This window comes from Dermacentor albipictus, unplaced genomic scaffold (genome assembly GCF_038994185.2).
Source record: "Dermacentor albipictus isolate Rhodes 1998 colony unplaced genomic scaffold, USDA_Dalb.pri_finalv2 scaffold_54, whole genome shotgun sequence".
NCBI classification, from domain to species: Eukaryota; Metazoa; Arthropoda; class Arachnida; order Ixodida; family Ixodidae; genus Dermacentor; species Dermacentor albipictus.
In genome coordinates, this window is record NW_027225608.1 from 1 (window position 1) to 15,626 (window position 15,626).

The 15,626-nt window shown below is 45.4% G+C and overlaps 1 protein-coding gene across 1 annotated transcript; it reads right to left on the reverse strand.

Moving 5' to 3' along the window:
- Positions 1 to 405: 405 nt before the first annotated feature.
- LOC139053017 (signal peptide peptidase-like 2B) lies at positions 406 to 10,625 on the reverse strand (the record flags this gene model as incomplete). The annotated part of the gene is made up of 4 exons (XM_070530153.1): positions 10,534 to 10,625; positions 9,468 to 9,663; positions 3,474 to 3,548; positions 406 to 453 (listed from the first exon to the last, which is right to left on the reverse strand). Coding segments are annotated over exons 1-4 (399 nt in total), but the record flags the coding sequence as incomplete, so codon positions are not given.
- Between the last annotated feature and the right edge of the window lie 5,001 nt (positions 10,626 to 15,626).

The window sequence follows — 15,626 nt, forward strand, 5'->3', positions numbered from 1 at the left end:
GCCGCGAATCGAATCAGCGACTCTGTGCTAATCAGCAGCCACTGCGACACCTCGAGGGTTTGTTGAGCGCAACAGGGCACATTTGAAACATCTCCGTGCAGGTGCAGTCAACGTGAAAGGGAACAGCCGATTTACATTCAAGATCGTCAAATTTCGTTGCGGAAATAATAAAAACACCACGCAGGCTGTTAGGCATGGAAACATACATAGCAACTATCAGCAAGTGAGAGCGCGCTGCTAAGATAACAATTGTGCGCACCGTTTCATAATGGACTACCGAGTAAATTATTGGCACTTCAACTGGAGTGGCACTTAACACTGAAGAAGACGAGAAGCATTTGTGAACGTGGAAATGCAGCACACACACAAAACTCACGAAAATTTAAAGATTTGAAAATGGCTTACCTGCGAGGCATTTACGAAGCTCGTCGTTGAATTGTGAGTAATTTTCGCCTGGAAATATCAAATGTGACCAATGATGTTATAGAAATATATTTTTCACAATCTTTCATGTTTAAAAGCAGCTCGACAGTTGTCGAAAAAATCGTATCTTATACGTTTTATAAGGATTGGACACATCTCCATGAGCATCAGTAGTGTAGAGACTTCCTTATCAGTCAGCTAAGTCATACAGCTGAATACTGAGTGGCTTATTCATTGTATCACATAGTCATTCTATTTAAACGAAATTTGATGATTTCATCGTGATTCACGTCAAGTGTACGATCCACTGAGTTTTATTTTAAAAAATCAACACATGTAAGAAAGACATGTGTCGCTTATGCATAAAAGATCATGCAGCCTACGAATTCCCCCCCCCCCCGCCCCCGAGATCTTCTGAAATTTAAAGCAACTAAATTCTGGTCTTTTATGTGCCAAACCACGATTTTATTATGACGCACATCTTGAAATTTTCAGTGAAAGTAAACCACGCACTCAATGACCAGAAATGAACAGAAATCAAGCAAAATAATAAAAATCCAGTAATAGTGTAAGAAACAATCGCGACAATTTCAAAGGAAAGGAACTTGGAGCAAAGCTTGTGCAAGTGAATATGTTTAAAAAGAAATCTGAGAGAACTGCGTATGATAAGAACTTCACGACATACAAAAAATAGCCCTTCCACTCTGAAGAAAGACGAGCAGTGAAGATGTATTGTTTTACTTTAATCGACGCATCTATGTATGTAGAGTTGTTGTTGTTGAAGGACGCAGACAAAGAATACATCTTATTCTTTTATAAACTAGTGACGCGTGCAAATACCGCCGCATGGCCAGACGGGAATTCCACAATATCTACAACTTAACTGATAACTACGTAATTGTGAAAGTAGATGAAACTCAGCGTAATGTTAGAGTCCTCTTAACGGCTAATTGTCATGCAATCAGTTTCTGCATAATTTTGATAAAACGAGAGTTCCAGCAATTTTACTTAATCATGCTCCCTCCGTAGACGGTCATGTATTGACAGCAGACGGGAATTCTGTAGCGTTTACAACTTCACTGTGAACTTACTAATTACGGCAAGCGAATGAAATTCAGCGCAATGATATAGTCGTTCTAGTGGCAAATTTCAGTGTAATTTTTTCAAGATACCTGCACTAAATTGAGAGTTATGGAGCATTCGCGAGAAACTGGAGACGAACATTTTTTCGTGTCCACGCGACGCGTAGACGGAAGGACACCGCCGGAGGGTAGTGTTGTGATCGGCCGTTCACCGCGCGACACGCTGCGGTCACGTGCAGCGCGATCATGGGAAACGGGCCGTCGGCGCCTCGTCAAGGTTGTTCTCAAATGGGATGATTTGTGGCCTCCAGCCGCCAACCGTTCCGGGCTACCACACTCCCTCGCGACTTCTGCAACACCGGTCAAGAACCTTTCCAGCTGTGTACATGTATGTGTAGAGAAATTTAGGATGCTTTTTTAGAATATTGCAGGGGAAATGGTCACAAATAGTGAATGTTGGGGCATAGGAGTAGGAATTCTGCTGCAGGGTACGGAACACCAGCGCCGGCGACGGAGATGGTGGAGGAAGGGGAGGGCACGCGCCTGGCGTGCCATCTCCTGGCTACGCTACTGAATAGGAACACAAACTGAGCGGCAAAGTGTTTTCTGCAAAACACGCGTGCAGTCGTATTTTGGGTGCGATAATGCGCGCAGTCAAGTGATCACGAAATGTAGTGCACGATTCTTGCAATCGCGCTTGGGGCAAGAAGTGTCGATTAGGATGTCAATTTTATTCACTGCTTTTAGCGTTATCACGCTATTCAGTCCATGTTACTCCCGAAGCTTGTCATTAATTTTACAGCTCTCATTTTGCCGAGGCGTTACAACAGTCGCTTATCCGTTTGCATTTACAGCGTATCTGCTCTACCATCTCTGGTGTGGTTAATCACATCGGTACTGCTATCTAAACGTCTCTACACTACGATGGCAGAATCATATCAACTGCTGATGCATCAATGTTAAAATCAGACGATCTGACGGATCATTCAAAAGTACTGCTACCATTCCGGCTAATATTGCAATAAATCTAGCGGATTTACGTCTTGTTTAGCGCCAAAAATGAAATTATAACGGACAAATGGCTTTTTAATGAATTTGCCATGCAAATTGTTAAGCCGATTCACGAGAACGTTTAGCCGTATTGTGACCGAATTTGACTCTTGGCTTAGCTCAACGTTCGGCTATAGCAAAACGAAAATACGCCAATGACTTGCAGCGCCTTTCTTTAACGACGTAAGTACGTACGTACGTTACGATGAAATGAATATGCATACAGCTCTTACGGCAGAACCGGTATATTAAAGCCAAGAGCCTTTTTTGAAAGGCGGTTCCGTGAGCGCTTTGCCATCAATAGGAACAAGTTTCTTGTATTTGCTCTTCCTGTATTTGCGGCGTGTATAAATTTACTTATGCAATTACAGGCTTTCAAAATGCAATTTTGCTGTGTAGCATCTTTTCTTTAGAATAAATCCACAGAAGCCTTTCAGCGAATTCAGAGGAATGTTTAGTGAATTCTGGCAGATATGGAATGCTGTTTCGGCTGAATAATTCTCCCCTCCCTCCGACTTAAGAAAGTAGTGTTTTCGTTGCCCTGATGAAGACAACTCCCCGTGTTGCAACATTGGCTCCAGGAACATTCCCAATTAATCCACTGTTCACCACTTAAAACCGCTATTTTCCGGTAAAGTTCTGTCAAAGACAGCAGGATCTAACGGTGTTGTTGGGCTTTTACTGGGCAAGCAGAATTAGGATATAACTGGATTGCTGTTGGCGTAAAGGATGCAGTATTGTTGAAATAGTTTTCAAAAACTCGTTTTGTATCTGCTTCTTTCTATACCCGAAAGTAAAAATGAAGCTATAGTGGAGCACGATATTTTATGGCCAACTTAACAGAAGTTTTGGTACACGGCTCTACTAGTGTTAATGAAATATGAGCAGAAAAAAAAGGGAGCCGCCAAGAGGACTCACCGGAATCAAATGTGGCGTAAGAAATACGAAAAATATATCATAGAAGAATAGAATCGACAGAAGCAGTGTGCATATCTGAAAGAAAAAGAAAAAGTTATGTAATTATAGTGGTATTATCTGCGACAGAGAAGACATATCGAACACGTGTTTGTAGTTTGAAATTAACAGTGAACCTCGTCTACGTAACAATCAAAGAGTTAGCTCCATAAATTAATTATCGCTTTTGTGGATCAGGTGCGCAGCATGTGCTGAGACAGTCAGAAGCGTCTGTGATGTTACTGTCTGAATTAGACACGTGCGCAGTGCTGTACTCAATAACAAACATGCATCACTTCCCTTCAGCGTCTCTGGTATGAATCAGTTCAGACAAACAGACAGCTCAATGAGGCCAGGAAATGGTCAGTAGGAACTGCAACTGCGTCATTTGTAACGGAGTGTTTTTTTATTTTATTTATTCTTATTTGTTTATCACAATACCCACAGCACCCGCAGGCATTACAGTGGAGTGGGGGATTGGATCAAATAAAGAACCAATAAATGACACAGGTAAAACAAAACATGTACCCGGGACACTTTCATACTTTCGCACCCACCCACCCACCCACCCACCCACCCACCCACCCACCCACCCACCCACCCACCCACACTCATTCACACACAAACACACACCCACACACACACACCCACACACACACACCCACACACACACACTCTCTCTCTCTCTGTTTCTTACTTTGGTGGGCTTATTGAATTTGAAAATAGCTTGTCTCAGATAATTGTTGCGACATCAGATAACATTTTTTGCGACAAAAATGACATTTTAAATGTTTCAATTTTACAAGCTATTTCTTTAACCTTACTGTCATGGCCCAGCCGTTGTAAAACGTAATCAGGCTTGGGATCCCGGGATCTATAGCCGTTCGAGAATGGAATACGTTGTGAAAAATTTTCATTCCGAGATATTCCTTGCATTGCTGTAGTGGTTCTCAACCGAGGCTTTCTTTTGCTCTTGAAACACTGAAATTCCTGGTATAATCTGAACAATCAAAACGAAAGGCTATGCTTTGAATTTTTTAAAAACTGTTTACATCACGTGTCGACCGCGGATGCCACACAGGGCAAGCATAATCCAAAATGGATCGGACATTTGATTTGTACAATGATACCTTTGTCTCGAGTGGCAACGTTCTTGCATTTCTACGCAGGAAACCTAGAACGCGGCATGCTTTAGCTGTGATATGATCAATGTGACGGCTCCAAGAAAGAACAGGTGTGAAATAAGCTCCGAGATGTTTGTGCTCCTGAGCTGATAACGAATTGGTTGAATTTCGAGAGTGACAGGGGTCATGAGTTGATCTTTTCCTCGAAAAACGCATATGAACAGATTTTTTCAAGGTAATGAGCATGTGCCACTTGTTTCTCCACTCATTTACTTTGTAGAGGTCATTTTGTAAAACACTGCAGTCATGGGTAGTAGGAATAACACTATACAGAACACAGTCATACGCAAATAGTCTGCTTTGCGATGAAATACCGGAGCAGATATTTATATAGCTGGGAAACAAAAGTGGCTCTGACTGATCCTTGAGGCACGCCAGAGGGCACATCCACTTCACGGGATGTCTTGCCGTTAAGCACAACTTCCTGTCTTCTTAAATTTAGGTATTCCATTATCCACTTAGCAACCATACTTTTTATATGATACATTTCAAATTTTTCTATAAGAGTGAGGGACAACATCGAATACCTTAAAATCTAGAAACAAGCGTTCAACCACAACACTATTGTCCAAAGCTCCTGCTAAATCATGCGTAAACTCAAGCAGCTGTGTTGTACAGGACAATTAACTACAAAATCCATGCTGGTGGGGGCTGAGCAAGGAGCGCACGTTCATATGGCTTATAACATTACTGTAAAGCACATGCCCAAGTATCTTACATGCAACGCTGGTGAGACAGGCCGGTAATCCAAAACACTATTTCGCGGTCCCACTTATGCACGTGGACTATACATTGGCATGTTTCTAATCATCTGGTAAAGAGATCTTTTGTAAAGATTTGGTGAAGATTGCGCACAGATATTTGGTTACTTCCCGTGGGCATCATGAAAGCAGCGCAGGCGATAAAGCATCAGGTCCAGTTGCTTTAAACGTATTCGATGTTTTGAGAGCGGCCTCAATCTCTCGTTGGTTGATCATGATATCGCTCATTGGCTCACTCAACACAGGCGGGGATCGCGCCACAGAGCTTTGAGTGTGAACACGAGCAACGTACACAGAACTGAAAAAAAAACGGGATAAAGCACTCGGCTTTTTATATCGGATTATGGACGGTAGCCCCGTCGCTATCAAGGGTCGGTATTGTTAATACATCGTTACGGTTCATTTCAATGAATTGTCACCGTTCTTTCGGTCTTTTCTGTATACGGAGATGGAACGTGTTGAAGAACTTATCTTTGGCTGTCTTCAAAGTTGCCTTCATCTCTTCAGTATTTTTTTTTCTTGAGTTCATCTTTAAGCTTCAACAAAGGGTTTTTCTTATAAGCAGCGTAAACGTGCGCTCTGTGCCTGGCCTTGCATTTCATGTCTCGCGAACACCATGGCTTACTTTTGCTGCGCCGCGCAGTCACAACCCACGATGGTCCATATCTTTCACGCATCTCGAGCAACTTCTTAAATACTTTCCATAGCTCTTCCATGTTCAAGAGTTCAATCTGTGTCTCACACATCAAAATAGGAATCTAAAGGCAGAACCATATCACTGACACGTGCTTTTTGATAGCTGTAGACACGCTGCGTAACACCGTTAGCAGCTCTCACATACTGCAAATTCATATCGCGCAATACGGCTTGGTAGTCGCTAAATGAATTTAGGTTCTTGAATCTAATCTCTACCCAGAACATTTCACTTTGACTGCATTCTATATCAATTTACCGGGAGCACACTGTCGCATCCGCTAAAATAAAAACACCTCCCCTGTAACGATTTCGGTCCTTACCGTAGCAAAAAAAGCCTCCGGAAAATAATTCAATATCCTCAACGTTCTTTTTCATCTTGACTTGGTTAGTGACCACAACTTCTTCAAAGCGACCTTCGGCATGTTACCTGACCAGACAAACTTGCAGCATGAAGAAAAACTTGAAGCATCAAGCCAGGATTAAGATCCAAGGACGACAGTTGGTATAGACATATCAACGAGGCTAGAAAATTCATCCCCTTTATTTAGTATACTTCTGCACTTCACAATAAGAAAAGAGAGCACAGACCCATCCGCTTTCAGTTCCTGTCATTCTGCTTGCACAACTTGGTCCAGGTATTCATCATAGGCGTACTTCACCTTACTTATATAAAGAGTTGTGAACTTGAGGTTTACTTTGTCAGTCTTCTCTCGATTCGCCTTAGCGTAATGCCACAGTCGTTTGCGCTTTTTGTGCAGGTTCTCCGGAAAGTCCTCTGAAATACTAATATCTGAGCCTTTTAATTACACCTATACATGTGTTCTGATATTCATCACATCGAAAATTGGGGAAAAAATGTATCAGAAAGATCTAATGGCGCCGTCGTACACGGGTCACAACTTCTGTATAATGCGTGCTCGTTCAGCAAATTGAGGTACAGCGAATGCTCTCTTCCCCAGCTATTTCAAGGGTGTCTATTGTGCACATGGACGCGCAATGTATACGCGAGAGGCTTAACCAGCACCACTCAGTGGCATTGCAGTGGATGTACATTGGAACAGTCTTTTCTAAATCGCATAGGTGCCGAAAGCTTTAATAGACGATGCGTATCAAAGAAATCAATGTTTGGAAATATTTTCGGGGACAAAGCAGCGGGTAAGCGACAGATCTTCTGGAATAATAAAAAATGAAATTGTGCGTTTTCCAAGCACTGTGAGAATCAATGTTGTGTGAATGATTTTGCTGGTAGCTAGCTATTTACGGTATCACTTGCGGTCACGCAAAGTGTTTTCAGATGACGCAGTGAACATGTTTCGCGTAAAGCAACCGATTTGGATTTCGACAAAAGTTTGTCTGGTCAGGTAACATGCTGAAGGTCGCTTTGAAGAAGTTGCGGTCACTGACCAAGTCAAGGTGAAAAAGAACGCAGAGACGTTTCGGAGTATAGACCGCTTTATAGTGATCAAGGTACCCGCACGGGTTCCGAAACGCCTCTTAGAGGTTTTGTCCACCCTGACTTGCTCAGCGACCTCAACTTCTTCAAAGGGACCGATGGCACGTGTAACGCGAGTGTGCATGTGACGGCAGCGGCAAGGCGAAAGCATGACGACTGGTTCACTACATTTTGACTTAGGGAACGTCTATTCCCTTACGACCAAGGCTGATGCCGAAGGCGGTGCGATTTCACACAGCGCCAATCACTTACTAAGGAAGGAGACAGCTCCCACTGTGGAAAGTGGGTCAGTGGCAACGGCAGTGCAATATCTCAAAGCGCTCTCTGCCACAGCGAAAGAATGGAGCAAACTCGCTCTCACTTTCACAAACAAATTGTTGCGACGCAACGTGAAGCACGCGAAAGGCAGTGGTGGGCTTGAATATTATTCGCACATTCCAGCGTGTGGGGCTTGGGCCCGTGTACTGAAACGTTCAACATCTTGAAGGAGCAGCGCAATATGACGACGACAGAAGACAGGATCACACAGGACAGCGCTGCCTTCTGTCGTGGTCATATTGCGCTGCCCCTTCAACCCTTCAAGGTGTTCACCCAGTACCAACTCGCCCAAGTGTCGATCCATCTGAAACGTTCGCCTTCCGCGAAACTATCGCCTTGGCCACACCTCCGCCAATGGTGAGCCTTGATTGGCTGTTGTAGCAAAATGGATGGATGAATGGATGGATGGATCCTTTGGTTCCCATCGAATTCCAAGCAAACAAACGCATTTCCGGAAACCGGAAAATAAACAGCGCCATCTAGTAGTTCCGGCCCACGCCATTTTAACGTCATGGTGTCGATGGGTGCTCTCGCCGAAAATTGAATAAACGAACACGTCCTTTGGCGTTCGGTTGGTGGTGGAATGTACTAGAGGTAAGATAGGTGGTAGTTTATAGCAGTTTTCTTGGTGGCGTCTTACACGCGTTGTATCGCGGCGATATTTGTGGATTCCCTTAAAATAAAATATTTCACACTTCTTTATTCAACCTATTTTACCTAATGCGGGGTAACCAACCGTAATCAGTGCGCAGAACCAGTACTGCGGCCAGTACACTCGAAAACAACACACCCGAGCCGCTCTGCACTCGCACGGTGAACTCTCTCATGCGATGTGAAGCGTTCGATAGCGCGTGTTGGTAGTGCACGCTGACGTCACGGGCAAGCAGTCGCTTGGTTTATTGAACGTGGCTATCGCGGCGGCGAAACTTTCGCGGAAGGCGAACGTTTCAGAATACGGCCCCTGGTAGAAACTGGGGCGCCGGCACATGCTCTTGCTTTTCTAAGCCAATTGTTGCTATACGACATCACACGCGGCAATCGTCTCAAAGTACTAGTTAACTGTGCAGAAGTATTAATTAGGGTTCTTTTACGAGCCAAAACCACTTTCTGATTATGAGGTACGCCGTAGAGGAGGACTACAAAAATTTCGACCACCTGAGGTTCTTTAACGTGCTCCTAAATCTAAGTACACGGGTGTTTTCGCATTTCGCCCCCATCGAAATGCGGCCGCCATGGCCGGGATTCAATCCCGTGACCTCGTGATCAGCAGCCCAACACCATAGCCACTGAGCAACCATGGCGGGTGTGCAGAAGTATGCATGCATTTGTTGCCTAATGGGTAGGGCATCAGGCTATATTGCACTTAAGGAGACTGGCTCGAATCCCAACATCGGAAACCTAATTTTTTATTGTTGAATAGGCCCAGAACGTGGCGAGACAAGAGCCTACCTAGCGCAAAGTGCTTGGTAGAATGCTTCGGATTGAATAAATACGCAGGTCGCTGGGTGCATTAATCGGCTGTTCAATCGGCATGTCGTGTACCCACCTTTAGGCTCGGCAGGCGAAGCACGCGCAAGATGTACACGCTGAAGCAAACGTCCAGAACGTCCTGCATTATCCATGAGAGCGGGTGGTGCCTCCAGTAGACCCAGACAGCGGGCACTATGACGGCCATGATTAGCATGAGCGCCTGCCGGACCTCAAGCGAACCATGGAAGCAAGGTACGGCGCCAACCGGAAGCCTGCGCATGCGCCGAGAGACTGCACTGCGTTGCCCGAACAGCGACGGTCAGGCGTTGCAACTGCGCGAATCTGACTGACGTATAATACCCGGACCTTGAGCCCTTGACAGTCGCTGCGGTGGAGCGAAAAAAAAAATAAATGGTATAGTTTTACGTGCCAAAAACACGATATGATTATGAGGCATGCTGCAGTGGAGCATTCCGGATTAATTTCGACCACCCAGGGTTCTTTAACATGCACCCAGTGCACTATATACAGGAGTGCTTGAATTCCTCCCCCATCGAAACGCGGCCGCCGTAGTCGGGATCTCAATCAGCGCCCCCGGGCTTAGTAGCGGAACGCCAAATCTCCTACGCGACCATTGCGGGTGGAGTGGAATGAAGAAACGCTTTCCTTGGCTTCATTAACTGTTCGCTTCATATGGTTGTGATCAACAAAAATAGAGCCACTTTGTTCTCCTCGTTCACCGTACACGTTAAAGAGTCCCAGGTGATCAAATCAATCAAGCGTTCCTCACTAAGTAACGTTCATAGCCTGTCAGTTGTTTTGCAATATTACACAAATGAACTAATTAATTACTGATTAACAGCAGTAGCGTAGTCAAGGTGTGTCAAATCGGGCTCGCACATACATAAGCCCGTCAGCTGGTACTTTCATTCTGTGCATATGCAACCTTCGTATATGTATCAACAAATATATCCATCGAGATACTGAGCTACTGAGCCAGCATGCAGTTACGGCCAACCCGAGAGGATTGGCATCGAATGCTTCGCTTTAATATCGACATGCTAGGTTACTCCTTGCTTCTCTGCACTTTTTTTTTATTAAACAGTGGGGGAAAGCCCAAACAGAAGTGCACACATGCGTACCTGCCGGTGCCACAGGACATCTTGTAAACCAGCGGCTCCAGAACACCGAGAATGGCGACTGCCGAAGACAGCGCGAACATGCCGTGAATGAAATAAACTGCGAGGAAACACACCAACAAGATATATATATATCCGTACAACACACAGCGATCACGTCTAGTCTCGTGGCACCCATGTTAGCGTTCTTCCAAGATTCCGGTACGCTCGAGGTCATGAGGCATTGCGTATACAGGGTGGTCAGTTTCTCTAGAACAACCTGTCCACCATCCTTCAACAAATCTGCTGTTACCTGATCCTCCCCAGCTGCCTTCCCCCTTTGCATATCTCCCAAGGCTTTCTTTACTTCTTCCGGCGTTACCTTTGGGATTTCGAATTCCTCTAGACTATTTTCCCTTCCATTATCGTCGTGGCTGCCACTGGTACTGTATAAATCTCTATAGAACTCCTCAGCCACTTGAACTATCTCATCCATATTAGTAATGATATTGCCGGCTTTGTCTCCTAATGCATACATCTGATTCTTGCGGATTCCTAGTTTCTTCTTCACTGTTTTTAGGCTTCCTCCGTTCCTGAGAGCATGTTCAATTCTGTCCATCTTATACTTCCTTATGTCAGCTGTCTTACGCTTGTTGATTAACTTTGAAAGTTCTGCCAGTTCTATTCTAGCTGTAGGGTTAGAGGCGTTCATACATTGGCGTTTCTTGATCAGATCTTTCGTCTCCTGCGATAGTTTACTGGTATCCTGCCTAACGGAGTTACCACCGACTTCCATTGCACACTCCTTAATGATGCCCACAAGATTGTCGTTCATAGCTTCAACACTAAGTTCCTCTTCCCGAGTTAAAGCCGAATACATATTCTGCAGCTTGATCTAAAATTGCTGTATTTTCCTTCTTACCGCTAACTCATTGATCGGCTTCTTATGTACCAGTTTCTTCCGTTCCCTCCTCAGGTCTAGGCTAATTCGAGTTCTTACCATCCTATGATCACTGCATCGCACCTTGCTGAACACGTCCACATCTTGTATGATGCCAGGGTTAGCGCAGAGTATGAAGTCTATTTCATTTCTAGTCTCGCGGTTCGGGCTCCTCCACGTCCACTTTCTACTATCCCGCTTGCGGAAGAAGGTATTCATTATCCGCATATTATTTTGTTCCGCAAACTCCACTAATCACTCTCCCCTGCTATTCCTAGTGCATATGCCATATTCCCCACTGCCTTGTCTCCAGCCTGCTTCTTGCCTACCTTGGCAGTGAGTCGCCTATCAGTATAGTGTATTTTGTTTTGACTTTACCCATGGCCGATTCCACGCCTTCCTAAAAGCTTTCGACTTCCTGGTTATCATGACTGGATGTAAGGGCGTAGACGTGTACAACCTTCATTTTGTGCCTCTTATCAAGTTTCACAACCAGACCTGCCACCCTCTCGCTAATGCTATAGAATTCCTGTATGTTACGAGCTATATTCTTATTAATCAGGAATCCGACTCCTAGTTCTCGTCTCTCCGCTAAGCTCCGGTAGCACAGGACGTGCCCGCTTTTTAGCACTGTATATGCTTCTTTTGGCCTCGTAGCTTCACTGAGCCCTATTATATCCCATTTACTGCCCTCTAATTCCTCCAACAGCACTGCTAGACTGGCCTCACTAGATAACGTTCTAGCGTTAAACGTTGCCAGGTTCATATTCCTATGGCGGCCTGTCCGGACCAACAATACGTTGGGCGCCAAACGTGGCCCGCCCTGTTGCCGTCACCGGTTCTCCGAACAAGGCGCATGGTGGATTAGCGCTGTCGTCCTCGCTGGTTCTCCGAAGGGCCCCACCACCGCGGGTCGATCGAAGCACGTGCAGCGGGCTGAAACAGAGACAGAGCGAGAGAGAGAGAGAGCGAGAGAGAGAGCGAGAGAGAGAAGGGAAGACAGAAAGGCACGGATGTTAACTAGACTGAGTCCACTTTGCTACCCTACACGTGGGGAGGGGAATGAGGAGTGAAAGAGGAAGAGAGAGAACTTAAGTATAGGATGTCTATAGTCGGGCACTCGAGCCCTCAGGTAGCGAAAAAGAGCTCGAACTGCTTTCTGGGCCTACGAACTGTGAGGCCAGGCTCCCAAGATCTTCGCTTCCGTAAATGGCTTTGCAGAGCAGTACCCCTGCAGGCCGATCCTAACAGCTCCTCCATGGCCCGGGAAATCCCGCCTGGCCAGTGTTGACAACCGCTGGGCAGGAAGAGAATGGCTGGCGAGCAAGAAAATGGCTTTGCTCTCTGCAACCCTTGCGCACTTGGAATGCATTCAACCGTCTCACAACAACCGGCACAGAAGAGTCGATCCCGGCAACACAATTCCACTCAGCGTGCAAACGCCCGGAATCAGCTTTTAACCCGCCAAGCTTACTATCAAAATTTCCATGCAAGCCACTCAACTGGGAACCCCAAATTTCGCCCCGAAATTTCGTGCCGCCAAAGCGGACGTTCATGTTCCCCTTGCGCCTCGCTGAGAGATGGCAAGCCGCCCTCCTCAGTGAGGCACCCGAAGACCAGGAGTGGGCCGTCCAGCGGGCCAGGGCCGTTGCCGGGGATCTCGAAAGATTTTCCTCGGTTGATAGACCCCTGGCAGCCTAGCCCCGGGCACCAACATCAACAACCGTTGGACAAATAAAGTTCATTCCTATCCTATCCATGTTCCCCTTGAGTTCAACCAAACATGACCGTCGCGCTGCACAAGAGTAAATGTTTACGCAGAACTTAACCGAAGGCTCTCAACCACTAATGCCCAAGCATAACTTAAGCAGCCTAAGTTAACGAACAGCCTGTTCTTACCCTATCGCAGTGGCGTACTTATCGCGCGTACTGTTGCCACTGAACAGTCTGGTCAGCTTCACAGGTACGTAATCACAATCGCGCTAGCTGTGTAGTCATTATTGAGAACACGGATTTCCTCCCGTAGCACGCTAGGCGTCGTCTACTTCGGCAGGGCCAGCACAGGCGGCGCCACTGTCGAGACCGTGCCCAGTGCGGGAGTGAAGTGGAGGAGGAGGGAAGTGGTTGGCGCTACTTTTTGAGATTGAGGGGTTTGATGGGGCGGCACGGAAGTCAATCCGCTCGCTGCTGCTGCCGTGCTTTCCCACCCTAGTGTCTTGCAACGAGTGTGCGCGGTCATCCAGGGAGATGTGTTCAAGTTTGCTTGTGCGCGCGTGACAGCATCCTTGGTTTTAGTTAGTAAGCGAATGTTGACAAGCTTATACAGCGAAGCTGTACATGGGTTAGGCTCCATGCATTGTCCATGTCCATGAGTGAACAATAGAAAAGGTGAGTGTGGGCTGGTCCCATGAGATAACGCAATACTGGGCCGAACCGCAGTGGAGGTGAGACAGGCTTCAAACACTCCGCCAAGGCTCAAGATCTGGCTGCTGCCTGAGGAAGGGAGGCTCCGGTCGGGCTAGTCACCCGGCCTCCCGCCTCCCTTGACCTGAGCAAGGACTTTGAATAAAGTTTCTCCTGTCTCTCTCCGCCAACAACAACAACAACAACAATAATAATAAGAATAATAATAATAATAATAATAATAATAATAATAATAATAATAATAATAATGAAATAAATAAATTAAGACGCATTGTACCAAGTCGGTGCGTATACTGGAATTTTTTGTGAACAGAAGATGGACTCACGAGCAGGAGGCGTTGCCATATATGCAAAAGATAAAATGTGTGTAAAACCATACACCATTGACTCGCGAGAAGACAATGCCACCGACTGTGGGGATGTCTGTACCGTACAAGTAGAAGACGGAATTGTGATATCCACTGTGTATATATCCCTAGGCACACCCAAGTGTGATATCTAGAAGTTCATGACTACGCACGTTGTGCTTGTTAGCCGTGATGACACAACCATCCTGTGATGATCGTTGGCGACGTCAGTGTGAATATTTTAAAACCAGACAAGAAATCGTCCACTCAGTGTGCGTTATAAGAGTTTGGATTGAAGTGCCACACCAATCCAAGTCACTCAACAACGGTCGTGCATAGATTTAACTTTGGTCAAGATTCTTTCCACGGTTGTAAGCCAACCAATCAGTTTATGATACCGTCAACACAAAGCTATCGTCACTACCATTAATAAATGATGAAAATAAATAAATGTACCGTTGCCTAACCTGGGCGGATGCTCTACATCCGCCGACCATGACTCTGAGTGGCCCTGGCTAACACTCCTAAGGCTAGACCTAGTTAACATAAATACCAAAGTTAGTGGACGATTTGATAGCCGTCACCGTAGCACAATTGGAAGTGCAACGTACGCCTAATGCTGAGGTTGCGGATTCGGCTTCCACCAGCGACAATTTATCTTTTAGTCCAGTTTCATTTTCCCTTCGTTGTTTTCTACATTCCAATTTCAACCACAGTTAATTTTCTGGAAGCTTTTCTTGGTTTTATTGTTGGTTTGTATTAGGTGGGGGTCTCGTATTATCCTGTGCAACGTAGTGCAGCTTCGCTGGTCATCCACTTTTACAGAGTGCAATGGGTTCTAAATTTATTTGGCTTCGACGCCTTCTGACAGCTATCACGTGGTTGTAACTAAAGAAATAACTGATGCTTTGTTCGGCTATTCTTCAGTCAGACACAGACACATCCACACGCAAGCACGCACACACACTCAGTCTCGATAAACACAAAATAAAAATCAACTTAATGTTGTCAATCCCTTTTTTTTTGCTGAGAAATACAACATGCTATTATCGTTGATCATAGCTTGTATGCACTTTATAACTGCGCAAACATAAATGAAAACACAATGATTCTACATGCTTTCAACAATATGGCAAGAAAAAATATGCTGTCATTTTTATATGGGAAATACTTACAGAAGAATGCATTGAACTCCGTGACCTCCCTCTGATGTAGCGCGTGCTGAGTTTCTGCCGCGGAATCCAAGAAATAAAATCTTGATTTGCACGCTAACTTACCAACCACCAACCTCTTACCGTGAAGTTTGCAAAAGTACACTTTCGAGAGAATTTTTTATCAGCTGAAATTCATTTAGTGTTTAGTCTGCATAAAGCGGGGCTACTTGATGTGCACGCGCGTGTATGTAA